This window comes from Tamandua tetradactyla, chromosome 11, assembly GCF_023851605.1.
Source record: "Tamandua tetradactyla isolate mTamTet1 chromosome 11, mTamTet1.pri, whole genome shotgun sequence".
Taxonomy (NCBI): domain Eukaryota; kingdom Metazoa; phylum Chordata; class Mammalia; order Pilosa; family Myrmecophagidae; genus Tamandua; species Tamandua tetradactyla.
Window position 1 is genome coordinate 21,935,236 of NC_135337.1, and position 22,214 is coordinate 21,957,449.

At 34.2% G+C, this 22,214-nt stretch overlaps 1 protein-coding gene and 1 pseudogene across 1 annotated transcript in view; one reads left to right on the forward strand and one right to left on the reverse strand.

Annotated features, from left to right (window-relative positions):
* Positions 1-22,214, forward strand: part of DPH5 (diphthamide biosynthesis 5) — a 40,016-nt gene that overhangs the window by 6,130 nt on the left and 11,672 nt on the right. Inside the window, exons 3-4 of the mRNA XM_077120093.1 lie at positions 805-929; positions 7,985-8,093. Of these exons, the coding sequence (XP_076976208.1) occupies positions 805-929; positions 7,985-8,093 (234 nt within the window). The remainder of the gene's footprint in view (positions 1-804; positions 930-7,984; positions 8,094-22,214) is intronic.
* Positions 10,348-10,935, reverse strand: LOC143649955 (transcription initiation factor TFIID subunit 12 pseudogene; annotated as a pseudogene).

A 22,214-nucleotide genomic window follows, 5' to 3' on the forward strand; every position in this document is an offset into this window, starting at 1 on the left:
GATATATTTAGAATTCCTTCCTTTTTAGCAGAAACTAGGAAATGTAGTTTTTCTTTTTCCAATAAGAATTTTTTTAACTTTTTTTTTGTGTGTGTGAAATATATATACTAAAAAGCAATAAATTTCAAAGTATATCTTAAGTAGTTATAGAACAGATTTTAATGTTTGGTATGGGTTACAGTTCCACGATTTTTCGTTTTTTCTTCTGGCTGCTCCAAGACACTGGAGACCCAAAGAAATATCAATGTAATGATTCAGCAATCATACTCATTTTTTAAATGTCTTACTTTGAAATTACATAGGAATGCTTGCCAGTTCTGTAAACAGCTAAATGTTAATTTTCTATTATGTCTCAGTGAAGCTGCCTTTGTCTTTTATGTTAGCCAGGGTCCCATAGACTTTACCACAGAAAATTTAATAAAACTTAAATTGCTAAGTATGTTTAAAATTGTTTCATCAAGTATTATCATGCTTCTAAGGTAAGGATTATATGAACATATTCTCAGTTCATCCTATAATGTTCTGCTTGGTCTTTAGAACTAAATTTAGAGGTAGATTTAAAATACAAAAAGCCTCAGATGTTAAGATGTCTGCCTTCTCTTGGGATATTAAAATAACCCCAAAGACAGAGTTTAATTGCAACATGATATAAAGTGCTAGCTCATTGATGAGTTCTGTTCAGTGATCTGTGTTTGGCTGGTTGCCAAGATTTGCTCCATTCCCCAGACAAAGATTGTTTTTGTGTGTGGGTGTTGAAATGGTTGTCTGCTAGCTCTCATTTTGGTATTGAACTTAAATCTTTAGGAAGAATTTTATGGAAGAAAATTGATTCTTGCTGATAGAGAAGAAGTGGAACAAGAAGCTGATAATATTTTAAAAGATGCTGATAGCAGTGATGTTGCATTCCTTGTGGTTGGTGATCCCTTTGGGTAAGCCAAAGCAGATTCTTTGAGTTTTACTCTTTTTTTAATCAGTAAGAATTATTTTATTACATTTAAACTTTCTTTTATTTGCCAAGTCCTCATAAAGAATTCTGTTTACCTAGAATCACTCTTGAATTTTGTAGTTTAAACTTCTGTTACCCTTGAAATTAATAAAACTGCTTAGTAAAGATGTTGCTAAATGTATCACAGTGTTATCAAATGTCAATGCTTAAGTCTGTATAATTGGTTCTTCTGTTCTTTTAGAAGGTAATTAGGGCATTAAAGGACTTAACTATGATTATTAGTAAATTATTACATCAAAAGTCATACATTTCATTTGCTGCAAATAATTATAAGCATCTTCTGCCTCCTTTGTCCTGAACTTTTTTTAAAATTGTAATATTTGGCAATACTGTTGTCACTTTCCTTGCCTTGAATTTTTCTGTTTATTTGAGCCTCTGATTTCAATATCTTGTATCCATTGGGAGTTCTGGTCTTCTCCATTACCAGTAAGATGGGCTTCTACTTGTCCAGTCAAGCATCATCAATCTTTAATGTCAAGCCAAATGGAAGAGTTCTTTGTTACCAGCTGGTGACCCAAAGTTTATGTCACAGATTTAAGAAACATAAGGACAACTAAATCACTGTGAGCCCACCACCAAGGATGTTGTTCAGAAGCATAGAATTACGTGTGCATGTGTCTGTCAAAAGAATGTAGTTTATAGCGATATGAAGTGTCAGGGATTGTGTATCATTATTATACTTGGTTGTAAATGATAATCACACACCATAAAATATTTAAATAGTTTGTTTTATGTCTGCCATTTTCAGGCTTCCTCCAAGTTAGCAGTACCTGTCTTCCTTTTCTAAGCCATAGGATAGTAAAATAAAATGAGGATAATGAAAAATACTATATGGAAAATGTCTTATGACTCTGGTAGGATTTTCTCATCAAACTGACTCATTTTGCCCAAAACTCATGTTTTCTACAGTGACACCTTCCTCTTCCAAACTCTTTGACTGTTGGTACCACAGTTCTTACAGTCGCTTAGATATCTCCGAGTCACTTTTGACTTTCATGGTATCCATTCAATAACAAGGTCCACTAAATCTATGTTACTTAAAGTGTGGTTTGCTGACTGATGTCAGCCCACAAGCTGTTACTATTCCTTGATGAGATAAGTGCAGAAATTGAGAGTAAGCATTTAGAAACCTATGGCCATTTTCAGAATAATTTTATGTCTATTGAATCTGACAATAAAAAATTGGGGCTTATATTCTGTATTATTTTATTTTATATTTTATTTTTCTAATTCATTTTTTATTGCATTTTTACAAACTATTGTTCCTTGACAATTTAGGACTTTAAAAAAAAGGTTGTTTGAAAAGCACTACTGTAGATCTTTTTTGCCAAGTGTTTTATATCGTTTCACACCTTTCTGGTCTGGCTGCCACCATTCTGCCAGCTCTTATTATTATAACCCTGGTGTAATATAGAAGCCTTTTGCCTGGTCAGTGTACAGAGTCTTAACTCATTTACCCATGGGGTGGTCAAATTTTTATTTGTGAGACCACAATTTGAAAAATCTTATCAGGGCTCATAAATGAGAGCTAATAGCTCTAAAAACATGGGCCATTAAAAACTGTCCAGTCTGTCCTCCTACCTTTTGTTTTGCCATTCTTTTACTAAAGCCCAAACTTAGGCCAACCTGTTTGTTTTTCACTGATCCTTCTCCTTTCTCAACCTCACACCTTTGTCCAAACTTTCTTTTTCATTTATAATACCCTGTACCCTATTTCTGAATCTCAGAATCCTTCCCAGTCTCTGAAGTACAACTCAAATATAACATTCTCCATATATTCCGATTCCCTCAATCAGAAGTGATATCTATACCTCCTCTTAACTGCTGACACATATTACTCATGCTAGTTTTCATATATGCCTTACAGTATATTTTTTAAGTGTGTATATCTACTCTTTCTTTAGTTTGTAGACGGTCCTTCACATTTTTGTCTTCCCAGCTTCCTTTGCTTTACTTAGCTTATAATAGACACTAATTAATATTAATTGAAAGAGTTGTTAAGTTTTTTTTTTTTTGCCCAATAACGCAAACAAAGGAAGACCAGGCTTATCTTGGACTGACATTTATCCATTCCACGAATGTTCTTTCAACACCTATCTTGTGCCAGGCACTCCCATGTGCAGTATATATACAGGATGATAAAACATGGCTTAAAATTGGATGAGGGAAGATGACAATAAACCAATAAAAAATAATAAATTTAGTATTATTACTAAAAAAGTAGAGAATAACTGGAAGAGACTTATTTATGTAGGATCATAGAGGTGATATTTAAGCACATACCTGAAGAATGAAAAGGAGTAGCAGGAGGAAAGAGCATTGTAAGCAGAGGTAACAAGAAGATTGTGTTCAAGGAACTGAAAGGCCAGGATGGCTGGAGCATATGAGTGAGGGAGAGGGGGCATGAAAAGGTTTAGAGGTGGGCAGGAGCCAGACCATGTAGGGACTTGAAGGGAGTAGTACTCATTTTAAGTACATGAAAAATCTTTGGAGGGCTTTAAACAAGGTATGAATCACAATTTGATTGGTGTTTCTGAAAGACCACTCTTTGAATGGATTTTAGAGAGGTGAGAGTGACTCTTGGGGAGGAAAGAAAAGGGAAGGCTGGGATATATATATACTTGCTAGGATGAACGTAGATTAGAGAAAGTAAAGAATTAAGTTTACTTCTAGGACTAGCTTTTGTAACAGAGTGGTTGATAATGCCACTAGAAGTGATGAACCAGTAGGTAACAGGATTGTTGATTTAGAAATTGACTCAGAAAACATTGAAATTTGAAAGTTCAGGTAAGCAGTTAGGTATCTGCTGCTGGAGCTCAAGAGAGGGGATATCCTAAGGATGTGGCTGTTGAAGTCATCAGTATATATGGCTTCAAAGCTAGAGAATAGATGGTATCACCTTAGGAGGAAAGAGGGGAAGAGAAGACCTAGGATCAGTCTTTAGGAAACATCAGTATTTCCTTGTCTACTAGTAGAGGAGGGGGAAAACCAGGAGGAATATTGTTGCAGGAAAAGAATGTTTCAAAAAGGGAAGATTGGTCAAACTTGGATAGACTACTGGAGAGGCTGAGTATAAGATGAAGATTGAAAAATATGTGCACAATACTTGGAGTTAGTAGTGGTTTTAAGTAGGAGTTGGTTCTTGAGTTGGGTCTGGGTCTGGATAGGGTTCAACAAAGTGAAGATGGAAGGGAGAATTCCATGTCGATGAAGAAACTGTGGCCCAGAAGTGCCTTGATGCTGTTACTCCCCTGCTCAGAAATTTCAGTGACGTTTCATGACCTTAAATCTTATACAGCCTATCTGCTTTTTCCTCTGGCAACTTCTTTTTGTGACTGCTATGCCAAAGCCAAGTTGTACAACTCAGCATTTCATACATGTTTTGCAGTTTTCTTCCTCCATGTCTTTGCTTGTGTTTTTTCCTTCACTCAGATTGTTCTTCTCAATTTCTGTTAGTGAAATAATAGATAAAGTCCAGCTTAGATGCCACCTCTTCTGTGAATCCTGCCTGTTTTATTAAGGAATAAGTGCTTCGTTTATTGTATGCCTATGATAGTTAATTTGCCCATTGCAGGTGACTAATCCTGTAAATCCTTGTATTCCAATTCAGATTTAAGTAATAGGTATTGTAGTTGTTTTTTATTTATCCATTGGATTACTTTTGGGATGTAGTAGTTGAAGACAGGGTAGTGGGGAATGTGTAATTTTAATTGGGCCTTGAAGAATTAGAATTTGAGTAATTAGATGGATAATCCAGGGAGCGACTATGAAATGCAACAAATTACTGAAATTCTTATAGATGACAAAAAAAAAAATCTCTTGTTTAGTTTTAGACACTTTTTTTTTTGAATAAAAGTTTAAAAAAAAGGAAATATAAGATGCTCAAAGTTTGAAAACTTAGGATGCTTAATCCTAAATTTTTAAAGAAGGTAATTAAATGTATTAGTTAAGTCAGTTGATACAGATTTTATCATTGCCCTTTTATCCAGGTTATTGAAAAGAATGTGGAAGTTAATCATATTAAAGAACATAAATGCCTAAAAATACTACAATAATATATCCAGCTCAGTCTGTGAGAAAAGACAGTCTTAAACATTCTGTACTCCCATAAAGAGGAGTCAAAACAGGTTCTTCATTAAACAAAGTCTTTCTAATGATGCTTCTGTTTTGTTCTTCCATTCTATATTTCAATATACTAAGTAACTGAAGTGGTAATTCATATATATATATATATATATATATATATATATATATATATATATGCACATGTATTTGTTTTATAGTAAATAAAAGCATAGTTTTTATCCTTATGTTGTGTACCTTTTCCATCATGGCATACACACAAAAAATGTCCCATTATTCTGTTAACCATCTCCTATGTCTTAAAATAATTGCTTCCATTCCATGTATTGCATTTGAACAGTGTTTGGTACCTAGTAACTGTTCAGTAAATGTCAGTCATTATTATCATTTGTTCATTTTATTCTCTGCTATAAATAAAGCTGTCATATACAGATTAATGTAAATGATCCTTTCCCCTTCCTCCCCCTTCCCCATCTCCACATTTTGGATTGTTTCCTACTGGGAAGGTTTATGAGACCAAAAACTCAAAACTTATAGACGCTTTTATGATCTAGCACATAAAGCGTATTATCAAATTACTTTTCAAAAGGATTGTACCAATTGACAGTGTTTCTAGTAGTTTATGAGAACATCATTTTCACCATATCATTATAAACATTAGTGAATTTCCGTATTACCAGCTCTACCTTTGTTAAATACGGTGGTCCTATATTCACAAACAAAATACTATTATAAAATAAAATTGAAAATAAACATACCGAGTCCTATACATTCAGATTTGTGAACTGTATTTTATTGATTCCATCGATTAAAACATTTTTGGATCTCTTCTTTTGAAATTGCTTTTAGAGCAATTTCAAGTAAAAGGCACATTATTAAGACAAATTTATTAATATTTTAGGGCTTGTGTCTCTAGTCAAAAATCATAATGGTGTGTGTGTACTTATACACACCAGTAACCATGAATGCAGCATTTTCATGAGTAGACTGGAAGGATTACTTAATATTTATGCAGTGGCTTAAACCTCAATTTCAAACCTTTTTTTTTTTACTTTTTCATGAAATAATATAAACTTGGTAATCATGATATAGAATACCAATATTATCACAATTTTTCATGGCAGAAATCTAAGGGGATTACTTAATCACATTTATGGCAGTTATACAAAATTAAATCACTGCTAGGTCATTAAATCTTATGGTATACCAACCACATCTGGTCATTTAAATGACCTTGTGATAGAGTTATGATTTTAAACTGTTTTTCCTTTCTGCTCATCATTTTAAATAACCCACCAAATGATTAATTTGTTTTTTCTTTATCCTTTTATAAAATTCTTTGTCTCTTTTGAAAGTGATATTAAAAACAGTCTTTACAACTGGCATTCATATCATTTTTTAAAGCTTACTCTACATTATATTAATGATTGTTTTTCATACTAGTTTTTATTTTATGTGCGATTAAAAATGGGCTTCCCTAGTGGGCATTTGTTAATCTGTATTTAGCTGCCTCATGGGGTAAAAGCCCTTGATCTTCCTATTTAGTATGCATTGACCAGTTGACAGGTTCCCCTTGTTTGTATGTAGTTTCTCAAACATGCTAATGTTACTTTCCCCAGTAGGGGCAGGAGTTTTCATCAAGGGGAAAAAGGTCTTTAATAATGCAGTTCCAGATTGATGTGGGGTTATATTTCAGAGTATCCATTTTTATATTTACATGTATTTTCTCTCCACCACAGTCTCCCTAATAATAATCATTTGTATTTATCTACAAAAAAAGAGAAAGGCAACAGGCAGAATACATAAAGACACACACAAACACATGTATGAACATACACATATACTAATTATATGCAGTAACCAGACTGAAAACAATATAAAGAAAATGATGCTAAACAAATGTAAAATTCAACTAGGATTATATCAGGTAGAACACTAAAATAAAGACTAAAGATCGGCAGGCCGTGAAAATGTTCTGTATATTCTACCTTGTATTTCGGGAGAAAGCCTTCAAAATAGAGAAGAAATAAAGGAGTAGGTCTGGTTGTGCCATAATGTACAACTCTAGAGTAGTTTTCAAAGTGTGATTCAGGGACCTCAGGGGATCCCTGAGATCTTTTCGCTGGATACAGAAAGTTAAAACTTTTTATAATAAGAGATGATGCCATTTATCTTTCTCTCATTCTCTTATAAATATACAGTGGAGTTTTCCAAAGGCTATGTGATGGGTCATCCTGCAATGAGTTGAATATAAAAGGAGATAGGAGAATTCAGATGTCTTTTAAGCCAGACATTGAAGAAATTTGTAAAAATTTAAAACCATTTTTCTTGCTAAGTTTTTGTTTTTTCTTGCTTTGCTTTGCTTTGAAAATAGTTTTTTTCATAAAAATGTTACTATGTAATGGATTTATTATTTTTAATGAATGTTTTAAAAAATTTGTTTTAATTTTGAATCCTGTAAATATCACTAGGTTAACCCACATAAACAAATGCTTTTTGGAGAGTAATTTTAAGAGATTAAAATTTGGCCCTGAAAACAGAAAGCTTGAAAATTGCTATTCAGGAGTTAAGTTGCTCAGCTCATAATCCAAAGATATCTTTTGCAGGTATTAACAATTAGGCAAAAGAAGAAGTGAAACTTCCCTTTTTCAGGAGCTGCTAAGGCTGCTTTAAGAGTATTAAGAGTTGCAGTTCAATATTGTGAAGAGCTTGTGTACACTTGCACTTTTCTAACGAAAAGCCAGATGAGAGCTTTGTACAAACATGTAGCAGAATTTGAAGAAAAGTAGTGCCCTTGATGTGTTGATTGACTTGAACTTATGAAATGTAATTGCTTTACTGTCTTTAAAAGGCATAGTGTCAGTTACTTGAGTATGATTTTTTTACTTTGTATAGGGCTACAACACATAGCGATCTTGTTCTGAGAGCAACAAAGCTTGGAATACCTTATCGAGTTATTCACAATGCTTCCATAATGAATGCTGTAGGCTGCTGTGGTTTACAGGTAATGCTATAAAAAAGATTTTTTTTTTTAAATGGAATTAAGCGAAAATGTTTTCTCTATAGATTGCAAGTAGATTTTATTGTATTTCATCAAATATAAGGCATACTATTATTTGATGCTTTTAAATACTGTTTTACTATGATTTGGGTTATTTTTTCTCACTGAAATAGACCATTGAGATTTACCTAGAGAAATATTTTAATTTTGTATCCAGCTTGTGCCTACATAAAAAGAAAAATGAAAGCTAATTAAATTGGATAAATATTCTTAAAACATATTTACATTCTTCCCAGTGACTTACTTGGCATTCTTGAGGCCACTGTTTTCCCACACAGTATTTTTTTCTGTACCTTTAAGAGCATACTGATGTAGCATTTCTTTAAAAAATGTATAGAAGAGTTAAAATGTAGTGATATTTGGCTTTTAAGCCAGCTTTGCAATTATTGATGTAAAGCAACAATCATAGTTCTGAGGGGTTAAATGACTGCCCCACAACTCTTTCCAAGATTTCCTTGCAAGCTGCTGAAATTCATTTTCCAAATTTAATGCTTGTGTTCTGATGTTTATACTTGTTTAACCCATGCAGCTATGACTACTGACTGGCACACAGTGTTTTGAAATGTCATTGATTGTAAAGACATATCCTTATTGTGGATATGTTATAATAGGAAAAAATGTGCATCTTAGAAACTGTGAAAGAAGGTACTCCCCAGTATTTTTTCCTGAAATGCATAATTAAAAATAGATATTTAAAATTGAAAGGAGATGCATTAGCATTGGTCACTAATGCTGTGTCTGTAGCTTTAGAAAGGTCTATATTTTCTGTATTACTAGAAAGAGTGACTCAGTTTAATTGGCTAATACTGGGCAGTCTGTCTCAGAATATTTCCTTTAATTTTGAAGAGCCAGAGAAAAAAATATAAATGATCTCTTTCAGCATTTACCACTTGCTCTTTGTTACCTTTGCAGTGGCAGAGATTTTGCTTTATGTATGTCTTCTAATAAAATGCATACTTTAAAAAATTGCTAATTCAGGTCTTTTTTACACTTTTAAACTCTTTTGAACATTTCTGAGTTGGAGTAAGTTGAGTGTTACTCATAGAACCATCAAATGTTAGTGCTACAAAAAACTGCTAGCTATCTGTTTAGTTTCACAGATGGAGAAAATGAGGCCAAGGGGTATTCCGAAGGTCATTCAGCTAGTTAGTGGCAAAGATAGGGTTAAAAACCAAGTCTCTTGATTCCTAGTCTAACATTCTTTCCTCTAGAAAATACTATATTTTAAGGCTTGATGATTGCCAGGAGACAGGAGATGAAGAGGGGAATAAATTATCATGTACTAGGCAAGAGGTGTAAACCTTAAGCTAAAGGAATATATTTTTCTTATTGGGCTTAATTTTATTTCTGGAAAGGAAAGTTAACTAGCCCTTTCTGTGTCATATTTTTTAAAACTATTTTTTATTGAATAATAAAACATAAATACAGAGCAAAGAAAGAAAAAAGCAATTAATTTTCAAAGCACTCTTCAACGAGTAGTTACAGAACAGATCCCAGAGTTTGTCATCTCTGTTATATTTTGTTCTGAATTGTAACTATTTTCATTAAAAGTTTCTTACTTTTTTTTAAGCATGAAAATCTTGTTTTTTAATGATCTTTATCTTCAGCCCATGTAAATCTGTTATCCTGACTGGCTAGAACAAAACCTAGGGTGACCCTGGATTTTCCTTCTGATCTTTTATATTATTAGATACTTAAGATATAATTGTTCTCATGTAAAATGGATGAAAATTTTTCAAAGAGAATTTACTATAAGAATTGACATTGTTTCCGTATTAACTTTTTTTTTTGTATACTGTGTGGTGGGAGTCTTTTCCATGTGAGTATCCTGTTATTGCTGGGAATTGAACCTAGGTCCCCCGTGTGACAGGCGAGAATTCTACCACTGAACTACAGTTACTCCCTCTCTGTATTAACTCTTAAGAGTATGTCTACATGTACTTTTACTTTCATAACTCATTTAACTCATTTTTCAAACCATTTAGCCTTCTCACAGTTTTTTTTCTTATTTGGGGAGAGGAGGAGGCTTTTACTCTTTTGGCAGATCCCCTCAGTCACTACAGATACTGCTGCACTGTTAATAAAAATATATGATTTTCTGTAAAGCATTAAAAAAAAAAATTCCATAGATGACTTGGCTTAGACCTCAGCTCAAATATCTCTGTATACATTGTGTCCATTCCCTAAACTTTCTGTGTTATTTCTTGGGTGTTTTCTGCGTGAGTGCCAGCCTCTGTCAGCTTCTGTGGTGCAGGCTTTTTTGTAGGGTTGGATTTCTTCAGAGCCAAATTCACTAGATGCTCTACATGCATTTGGAAATCTTTCACCTCCAGGATGCTGGACTTGCAATGCTGAGCAAGCTGGCAGGGTGCTGTTACCACGCTTCTGATAAAATCATCAGCGATCTGCAGCCGCATCTCCTCCACATTTTCATCCAACTGCTCGTTAGGACTCATTTCTCTTACTAAGTCCTGCAATTCTTCTTGGTCAATACCTGCTTGTTTTCATGGCTGAGATGACTTTTGTTCCAGGAGTGCCTGGTATCTTTACTACTGTAGTGCTGGTAGTGCTGTTGGTCATGGAGCCTTGTAGAAGAGTCCTGGCTGGTTCCGATTTAATGGTTGAGAAATTGGAAAAGTTGATTAGGACTGAGGGGCCAGACTGGTTCATAATCTGCCAAGCTTTGGATTTCAGCTCATAGAGCTTATCAAGATTCTGTTTCCTTTCAGAGCTGTGAAGACCAAGGCCAATCAAAGGCAGTAACATCTATCTCCCTATGATAGGTGAAGACTGCCCCCATGAAGCATTTACCTCAGCAGCCAGTCTGTCTGTCTGGTCAGCTTTCTCAGGTTTTTTTTTTGTATGCTGTATGGTGGGGGCCACATTTCATTCTTTTTTCATTTGACTATCCCATTTTTGCAACCATTTATTGAATTTTTTTCTTTTTTTAGAGGGTGGAGAGTGCATGGATCAGGAATTCAACCCAAGTCTCCTGCATGGCAGGCGAGAATTCTACCACTGAACTACCCTTGCACCCCCTAGCTTTCTCAAAGTTTTGTATGAGATTTCTCTGAGCAGTCACAAAGTATTTTTCCTCCATCTTGGTTTTCTTATCTAATCTAGATATGAAATGACTTACTACTTGTGTAAAAACAGGAAGTACCCTTCTGCAGTCTTTATTAGGGTATACTTCTTACATGACCCAAGTTATTCATATCCCAGAAGAAAGAGGTAGTTATGATTCCTTTTCTACAGGTTTCCAAAATAAAAGGCATTATAAAAAATATGTTTGGCACACTTAAATTTAAAAATGAATGTATGAATTATATACTGCATAATGCAAGACCTTCAGCAAAATCCCCGCCCTATTCTTTCAGCTATAATAGCTGGTCTTTTTCTATTTATTATTTGGATCGGTATTTATAGGAATAATAATTACCTGCATCAGTGGTTCTCAAAATTTGGCATTCATCAGAATGGCCTGGATGGCTTGTAAAACAAAGATTGCCTGTTCAGTGGATCTGGGGTGGGATCCTAAAATTTGCATTTCAAACAACTTCTCAGGTAATCCTGATAGTACAAGTACCATGCTTTGAGAACTACCTGACTAGACAAATAAGAAATTTCTTAGAAAGTGAAAAAAGTATGTTATCTTTCTTTTACCATGGCTGGATTGAAAACGTAGATTTTAGTTCCCAGAAGTACGCTTGCTAAATGTAGACTGTTAACAGGTTACCTTCCCATGCTCACTTGCTCAATCTTTTAAAAGGGAAGTGGGCACCACTTTCAAAAGACATTCTGCCATCTGAGAAAGTGTTGTACAATGAGAAAAAATAACTAGCCATTGAGTTATTGAAGAGAAGTGATAACTTTCGATGCTGTGACAGACCTGAATAGTATATGATTTCCGATAACTTTCCCTTAGAATAAAGAGCAGCAGTATGTAATCCAAAACCTAGAAATGGACAAAAAATTTTAAAGTTTCAGGTTATCAACACCCCCCCTGCTTTTCTTTTTTTTTTTTTTTTTTTCATGTTCAGGCACTGGGAAATGAACCCAGGTCCCTGGCATGGGTGGTGAGAATTCTGGCACTGAGCCACCGTCACACCACCCCAGCCACTTTTGAATTATCTTTTTTTTTATTTTCTAAAGGAGCATAGGCTTCAGAATTGTCACTTGGTATTGTGCATTAACTTTGTAATTTTATTAACCAATAAACTTGGTTATCATTATTGATGAATGTAAGTAGTTGTATAGACTAACACTTCCAGTAAGTTAAAATGTATTCTTACCTACATATAAATATATATGCAACCAGTTGAAATGCATTCTATTCTAGGTGTGTCATTATTGCATGTAATTAATGACTTCATAAACTTCATAAGGAAGTTCATCAACTTCCTTAGCCACAAAATCCATATTTGTAGTGATAATTTTCCTTATAAAATGAAAAATACGTTAGAGGTTGCCAAGTTAGACATTGTTAAGAGGAGTACTAATTTATTAATTAACCAAATACTTCTTGTTTGCCTACTGAGTGCTCTTGGATATGGTGATAAACCTGACCAGCAAGGCCCCTGCTGTCAAGGAGCGTATATAGTATAAGGGAGAGGCATTAAACAAATAAGAAATTAAATGATCAGGTAATGTAAGTATAAGAAATCAAGTAGACTAATATGTTAAACAGTGACTAGGTAACTACTGTAATTGAGTGGTCAAGGGAGGCATTTAAGATTAAAAATGAATCAAGAAGGAACTAGCATATTTTAGTCAGAAGAAACAGTGCAAATGTCCTAAAAAAAAAAAAAGATGTATAGGAGCATAGCAGACAAGGGCAAGAGTCATCTTAGATAGTTTGGTAGTGACACCAGGCTGTCTTGTCCAACAGCAGGACTTTGGATTTTTTTCTAAGTGACATAGATTGTCATTGGAAGGTTTTAAGCAGTGGATATACTTGATCTGATAGATGTTTTTAAAAGATCTCTCTGGCCAGTTTGTGGAGATTGAATTACTGCTAGGCAAGATCAGAAGCAGAAAAACTAATTAGGAGGTTATCCTAGTACTTTAGAGGAGAGATGGGATTGGTTGGACTGCGTGGTGAGAGTGGTGTTTAAGAGATTGGAAGAAGTGGACCTGTAGGAGCAGTTTCTATTAAGAGAATAGAAATTTAGGAAGATATAGAGAGCCATTTCTGCTTTACTGATAGTCATAGGAAAAAAATGACCTCTATAGACTAATGGGCCCTTTCTCACCATCTCCACTGCCACAGTTGTAGTTCTTACCCCCACAGATTTGTTTGTGGGGTTGGACCCTTCTGTTACTGTTGCTCAGCTATCTCCCTACTTTGGTTTGTAACATTAAATCATTATCTCTAGAGTAGTTGCTTCTTGGCATTAAGAGCCTTGCACTAGTCTTCCTGTGCTTCCAAGATCAGTATCAATTAAGAAATTGATTATGTGGAAGAGTATGATTAGTTTAACATATTCCAGCACTCTTAAGTGCATGGATACTGTCCTGAAGTCTCTTATGCAGAATTAGTCCTGGCATAGATATTAATTATAAGTGCCATGTAAAGTGAAAGAAGCCAGAAAAAAAGACTATGTATTGTAGAATTTCATTATATGAAATGTCCAGATAATACAAATCTATAGAGACAGAAAGTAATTTAGTGGTTGCTTTAGGCTGGAAATAGAACAGGGAATGGGCATGGGAATCTTACTGGTGTGATGAAAATGGTGTAAAATTGAATATGGTGATGGTTATACAATTTGGTAGATTTCCTAGGTGGTTTTTTTTTTAAAGAATTACAAGAAGTTTGCCAGATAAATAAAAGGGCAAACAGCATTCCTAGCAGAGAGAAAAACATAGAGTTGGGAATACATTTTGGAGACCCTATACGGTATTACAGAAATATATACACACATTCATACCACAAAAACCTTGGCTACCTAGGGAGTCAGTGAATCTTAATACTTAAAATATATATGTTGAGTGAAATAAACCCTGTACTGGATAGAATTGGTAGAGGAAAAATATAATTGGAAAGGTTTAGAATTTAACTACAAATTAAAAGATCATGGTTTTAGTATTCAGACATTAACAAGGGAGTCGTCTTCTCTGGATCTTAGTTTCCTTAACTCTAAAGAGGTGGAGAGGGGCTAGGGCAAGGAGAAAGGTTGGACAAGATCATTGGTTTTCAGACTGCATCATGATTTATGAAGATGCTTTAAGGATTCTACAGAAAATGCAATACCAAACAATGAATATTTGAATCTTAAAGAACTCAGTCATTGTCTTTAACTGTATTATGTTCTGTTTAGGGGTTCATTTGGAGAAAAATATTTGGCACGAAAGAGTAGGAAAATTGACTATATATATGAGTTCTAATTTCTTTGAGTCTTGTAGATTTGGCAGTTAAAAAGCCAGTTTGTTTTCCAGCTTTTAGCAAAGGTTCCCTTGGCCAAGAGGTGTTAGTTACTCAGATTTTCATTGGATAAATTTTAGGAGTTTTTTTTGTATAAAATATTCATTATAACACAAATACTCTAAACTCATGTTATTTGAAATTCTCAAGTAACAGATATTTCTAATACGTGTATTATTCTGGCATTTGCAGATATTTCCAGTCCATTTATTTTTCTAGAGCCAGAGAAGTTAGTTGTGATTAGACACTTTTGAAAATTTAAATTTTCTGAATAAATTGATTGATCTTAATTTTTAAAATTACTCTGTTCCTAGATAGTGTCATATGCTCATTACAAAATATAAGTATAAAGAAGAAAGTAAAAGCATCCATTGTCCCACCACCTAGAGGTAATCATATTTAACATTTTGATATATTGTCATTCTTTTTATTCAATGTGTACTATGTGTACATTTACCTGAACTTTATAGGCCAAACAAAAATAAGAATAGACTGTAAATTCTAAAATACTGCCTTTGTGTGGTGTTAATCATTCATTTTTATTATTGTCTGATACATTACACTGATTCTTTTTTACGAATTTGGTGAGTTAGAGGATTTTGAGACATTAAAGGGTAGATAAATGAGGCAGTTCCATGAAATGAAATAACAACGACTTTTGGATAAAAACTGCATTATCAGTTGTGGCTGACTTCAGGGGAAGGGTTGTATAGTTTTCTCATTATGAAATGCTTCCAGTCTCTCTGGCAGTTGCATGAGTGACCTTGAGTATTGCCGTATGTTCCTCTGTTTATATAATACATTTCTTCTTTGGAAAAATGTATATTAATTTCAAAAAGTAACAACTCATTTCCTTCCTTTTTTCATACCACCACACACTCATGGTGGTAATCAGCATTGTTGACCTTGTAATAGTTCTTAACTGTTTACTTTCAGAAACATTGAATTAGTTTCATTGTTTTCCAGGGACTAAGGCAGAAACTAGGGCCTAGTTTAGTACAAAAAATGCTAAACTGAATAATAAGGATTTTTGAACTCTATTTTACTAAGTTCTCTATTCTTTTAGCCATTTAGTAATTATTTTTGACCACTTATAAATCCTAAGCCTATTAAAAATTTTCCCCTCTTCCATTTCCAATATTATTTCTAACCATTATTTAAATAGCTACCTTCCTGTCATTCTCTTCCACTTCATAGATCTGATTGTGCCATTCTTCTACTCAGCCAACTCTGATAACTCCCCATCTTATACAGACGGTACATATATAGATTTATATCTTTACCACACATAAACTCTTTTTGACTTACTCATTTTCACATCTTCCATAGCATTTTATCATAGTGACATGCACTTAATGTGTAACAGATACCTCATGAGTTGAATTGTATAATTATTTATGTATTTCTCCTTCTGCTATCATAGCCTTGGGTCTTGTCTTTGCAGTGGTAGGCTTTAAACTATAATTCTTTCATTTAATTCATATGTGGATTCTCTCCTTTATGTGTAAGAACATAAGTCTTAGAGTACCTCTGTCTGCGTAGTCATTCAGCTTTAACTGTGCATCTAGTGTGTGGCCACGTGCATAATAACCTTTCTTCGTGTCAGCTAAAGTCAGTGTTAAACAAAACAGTATAAGAAAAAATTGCCATAAAATTGATATTGGTATAGAAAAAGAAAACTAGTAGCTCCTGATTAGGTAGTTTTGTGGTGCAATTCTTGGCTGTTCTCCTCAGCTTTTGTTCACCTCTCAGATTTAACTGTTCTTATTTAGGACATACATCTCCTGAAGCTTAATAGAGAGTCTTTAGCAAGTTAAGTTCTTAATTTTCCATATGCATAGCAGATTATTTTTTAATTTAAAACCACAGAAAATATTTTTGTTTGTGATACAAAATAACTGAAGTGTTAAAACCTATTTATAAAATGGAGTTTTTCAAGTCATTTGTGCGCCTGAAAGCATTTATCATACAACCGTCATTAAAATTGCCTTTTCAGTAATCATATACTAATCAGCAATTTTTTTAAATCACTTTCTGCTTTCATCAATTTGTTATCCACTGTTTAATATTTAGATATATTAGAAAAGATCGCCCTTTACCTCAAAAAATTGATGTTCTAGGTAATGAGACATCTTTAAATGCAACCTGTGTTAATGCAGATCTTTCAAAAATTCAATTCCATCAGCTACTGAATTTTACCATTTCAGGAAATGCTAGGTACTGTGAAGGAATAACAGAATCAAATAAAAAGTCTCTTTAAGGAACGTACTATTAATTAAAAGCCATATACTGGTAATATAGAGTCAGTTTATAATATACATTTAAATGCAAAAATGTGAGGTGTATGTTTGGTATAAAAGAATTCCGGAGAGGGGGAAACGTTTATGAGTTTAGTCATGAAGGACTTCTTTCTAGATGGAAAGCTTAAGGAGGTATCTCAGGTAATTGATTGAGGAAATTAGGACAGTTATTGTCCATTTATTTTGTATAGGGGTTCACAGCCTTTTATATGTATTTATGCCTTCACAGAATAACAGAGAAGCTGCTGTGATGAAAATTAACATGAGATACAATTCTGTAATTAGGGTAAAGCCAAATGGTGAATCACCAATACTACAATGAGAATTTTAAACTTAGTCTAGTAATATCAAGGTGGCCCTAAGTTCTTGAGCAGAAACAGTAGAGTTTTAAGAAGATTAACATGGTTGGATTGAAACAGGTAAGTGGTGTGATTGTTCTAAGAAAGAAGAGATTACATTTCTCTGTGAACATCTGGGAAAATAGACTTCAAGGAAGTTTGAGCTTGGTTTTTGAAGGAGAGGCAGGATTGGAATAGACAATGATGGAGGCTACAGTATTCTAGGCACAAGCCCACATGAGCAGCAGCATGGTGAAGGGGAATATGGAATGTATATGAAGGAACAACTTATTTGGTTCGTAAAGTGGATGTTGGGAAATAGTAGCCAGTTTTACAGGGCCAAGGCCTAGGAATTTGGACTGCATTGGACAGGAATAATGAGACATTGAATTTTAATTTTGAAATAACGTTTGAATTTTATTATAATAAAGACAATGCAGAATGTTCTTGTGTTCCCTCTCCTAATATTAACATCTTACGTAACTGGCCACATTTGTTAAAATCAAATTGGCAAGATACTACTCATAAAATTACATTTTATTTGAATTTCACTAATTTTTCCACTAATGTCCTTTTTCTTTCCAGAATCTAATCCAGGATACCATGTTGCATTTAGTCATCATATCTCCTTGGTCTGGTTTGTGAGAGTTTCTCAGTTTTTCCTTGGTTTTCATGCCCGTGACAGTTTTGGGGAGCTCTGGTTAGGTATTGGGTAGAATGCCTTTCAGTTTGTATATGTCTGATATTTTCTTATGATTTGACTAGAGTTTTGGATTTTTTGGAAGATTACAAATCACAGACTTAATGTGCCCTTCTCATCACGTCATGTTGTGGGTTATATAGTGTTGATACACCTTTAACCTTAATCATTTGGTTAAGGTATGGTCTATCAGGTTTCTCTACTGTGAAGTTAATATTTTTCCTTTTCCGTACTCTGTTTTTTAAGTCACCAAGTCCAGCTTACACTCAAAGGGAGGGAGCTGAACTCCACCATCCGGAGAAGGTATCTACATAAATTATCTAGAATTCTTCTGTAAGGAAGACTTGTCCCTTCTAGTTAATTTATTTAGTTGTTTATTTCTCTCAATATAGACTTAGGGATTTTATTCTTTGAGTTATAATTGAATATTGTCCTTGTTTGTTTTGTTGCTGAAATTGTTCATTTGAGCATCAGGAGCTCTTCAAGTTGAGCACCCTTATCCTTTCGAAATTCCTCCATTCCATTCACGTTTTTTAAAGTGAAGGCTGATGTTTATGTTGGCAGGTGGAAGAATGTACTTTCAAGTTAATATAGCAGGGATTTTGAGGATCATTTACGGTAGGAAATATTGTTGGCAGAAAGGTGAGTTAAGAGTCTATTAAGGTAGTTCAGGCATATGTTATTGAGGGCTTGAACTGAGGTGGTAGGAAAAGAAATAATACATTTCTAGTAAATTGTAGACTGGAATTGACAGGAATTGGCTTTGGTAAGATGTCAGGAATTAGAGAAACACCTTAGAGAGCAAGTCAAGTGTAGTTAGCTAGTTTTAGAGAATTACGTAATGCCATTCTAAACATTGCCCAAGACTTTCCACCTTTGTTAGTTTGTTCATACAATTTCATTCTTCCCCCATGTTTAATATCCCTAGTCTAAATTTTATTCATCCTTTAAGAGATCAATAGTCTATCATATGCTATCTTTTCAGAAGGCTTTTTTTTTTTGGTGCTTTCTAAAGTGGGGGGATGTACTGCGTTCTTATAATATATAGTCTGTATTTCACAATCATTTAATAATTATCGTTGACTACCTAATCTTTCCTTTGCTTATTCTCACACTAACTAGATAGTGCTTATATATAAGGAATGGATCATTTTGAATTGAGTTTTTGTTTATCTTCAATAGATAAAACATGATCCAAGATCAGGTTAGGTAAACTGCTTTTTTTTATAAATTACTCTAGGTTAAAAAAAAACAAGCCTATTTTTTACCTATTGTTTCTAAGAAAACAGCTTGTTTTGTAGTCTTTAAATTTAGATTTGCATCAGAGTAATGTTTTGGGGAAAAATAATCACAGCACAAAGGCTTATATTATAAGTCAGTTCAATACTTAAGCTTCCGCAACCTCAGTTCTCGTTACTGGATGGTTTTGCTCCAGTTTCTTTTTATAAGTTTACTGGTAGATCCTTGAATTGTGAAACACAAAGAAATGGTACTTCTGTTCTTTGAGGTACTGACATCTAAATGGTGAAACTGTTTGCATAATGTTCCAGAATTCATTGAAGAAGTTTGCACCACAGCCACAGGAACGGTCACAGTTTATAAATCAGGGTACTAGAAAGCAGTGTTTCTTTGAGGTTTCCTTTAATCCCTCAAATTAGACAATTCAAAGGGGCTTTTACACAGAATGCTTCAGTTAGTGATTATGTGTGACTAGCATCTTAATTCTCTTTTAAATTTGCTCTTTCTTTTTGAAGGACAAACCTAGAACTTATTTATTTCTGTGACTATATTTCCATTTTTCTTAACATATTTAAGACCCATTTAGAGTATTTAAATATAATGGCATAAATAATTTTCTTTAATAGTTTTGTCTTGATGTTTGTTTATTCATGAAATATTTCAAAATTTAACGAGAGATGCCAAAATTTGTTTTTAGAATGTGAACAATTGAACTTGTCAGAATTAAATTTTAAGTGTAGTTTCAAATGTTAAACAGTGTTCTTGAGGTCACTCCAAAAAGGAAACCAGTTGGATTATGGCATTTAATCCTTAAAACCTACATTATTAGATTTATGGTTATTGTCCTCATTTTGCAGGGGGATTCCTCCAGAGTGTTAGGAAGGTTACATGACTTGTCCGTGATCACCCAACTAGGAAGAATCAGGGTATGACTCTGGATTCTTTGCCTACAGCGTGAGGTGTCAATGAGACTGTGTGAGGACAGAGCTCTGTTACTTGTCACTTTATATCTGTGCCTAGCTTAGTGCCTGGCACAAGTGGATGATCACTAATGTTTGTTTGATGACTATCCCTCTTTGGGAACAATAAAAATAACATTTATACAGTGCTCGGTGTGTGTTAGATATTCTTCTAAGCAATTTACATGAATTAGTTCATGTAATCTTCTTAACAATCTATAAGAGTACTTTTATTATCCCCAATATGTAGATACAGAAATTGAGGCATGTATGTGTTAGGAAAACTTGCACAGTGTCAGCAGAACTAGTAATAGAGAGGTGTTGGAAGAACTCAGAGTTGAAACCACGTCTCTCATTCAGTCTGGGACTTTTTCTGTAATTCCAAACAGTTTTTCTTCATTCTCACTGTCTATTTATAATACAGAATATGTAAAAATGCATCTTGGGAAGTGAGGGGCAATTAGATATTGATAATTTAAATGATTGTATTTAAGATGTATGCCCCAAAATGTGCTCAGAAAGCATAAGAGCCACCCCCCCCCAAATCCATTTAATTCAAAATTTCATTAAGCAGTGGCCCTCTATTTTAACTGGTTATCAGAGCCTTTGGGGGTAGTTTTAAAAAAGTACAGATCCTTGCTTTGTTGTACTAGAAGTGGAGCCTGAAGAGTTATATCACTTTTTTAAAAAAGGCCTTCCAGCTGATTCTGATGTCATTGTGGTTTGGGACCTGTTGCTATAGAGGACAGCAATTACATATAAAAGTTCTTGGTCTGTTATCTTCTCCACAGGCAGAACTCAGTAGGCATTATTTTTCCTGCATCCCTTTGCTTCACCCCATCAACTTTTTAGATAAGTTTTTAAAAGTAGGGCAATGCGACAGTGGCTTAGTGGCAGAATTCTCGCCTGCCATTCCAGAGACCCGGGTTTGATTCCTAGTGTCTGCCCATGCAAAAAAAGAAAAAAAACCTCTAAATAGCCTATGGACACCTCCATCTGGAGTTTTCACCTGCCTTTTTCACATTACCATTCATTCTCTAGTGATTGTAGTTGACAAGTGGGGCTACAGTAGCCTGAATAAGAGTGGCCAGAGCTCTGATAGTAAATTTTTAAAATTCCAAATACAAGTGCCAATATAAACATATTTGATTTTATATAAGGCAGGTGTTGTGTTTCATATTCCTATAAACTTTGAAAAGGAGGACAGTTCTATTAATGCTGTCACCTTACAGGGTTTTGTAGACTTATACCCATATAACTAGAAGGATGGGCTAAGGAAATATAGTGTTAATTTGTAAATGCTATTAGGACAAAAATATTAATAGAGTATCTTTCTCTTTTTCTTCTTTTATAATGGTGGAAATGGAGCAGAATTAAAAAGAGATTGCAGAAGATCTTATGACAGTAGGACTTAAAAAACCTTGTAAAAGATTTCCTCTCCTAGTGAGACTTGGACTGGATATTGCCCATGTCCAGTGACGTGAGGGATACAATGTGGTCAGTAAAATCTACAGACAAATTGGTCTGTACCTCCTGTAAGTTACCTGGGACTACTACTGGAGGGGATGGAATGATATTTCTGGTTATTGGTAATATTTAGTAAAATATTGGTAAAATTAGTTTTCTAATTTGAGTGAAGACATGCTTTTGTTGTGTGAGCATGACCATAGCTGCTAGAAGATTCACCTTCCTCTCCTCTAGACCACAACCTGTGAATCCTCTGTGTCTTCTATCTACTATCATCTGCACAACTTCCCCTTCCTTACTGCTCAGCCTTTAGAAGCTTATGTTTTATTGTAGATATTTTTTTATTCTTCTCACTTCTATAATATCCAGGAGATTCTTGAAGTCTAGGTTCTTCAAAATATTATGGGCGAGCCTTACTTCAGTTCCTTTTATCATAAAATGTTAGACATTTAGGAGCTTAAGTAAGGAAGGTTATAAATCATCCAGTTCAGTTCCCTAACTTCACAAATAAACAAAGTCCCTGATGGGTTCTGGGATTTGCTCAAAGCCACAAAATACGAGAGTAGAACTCAAAAGTGTTAAAGGTTGATTTTCACTATGGAATATAAGACGGTCCATCAAAGAGAACCTTTTATAT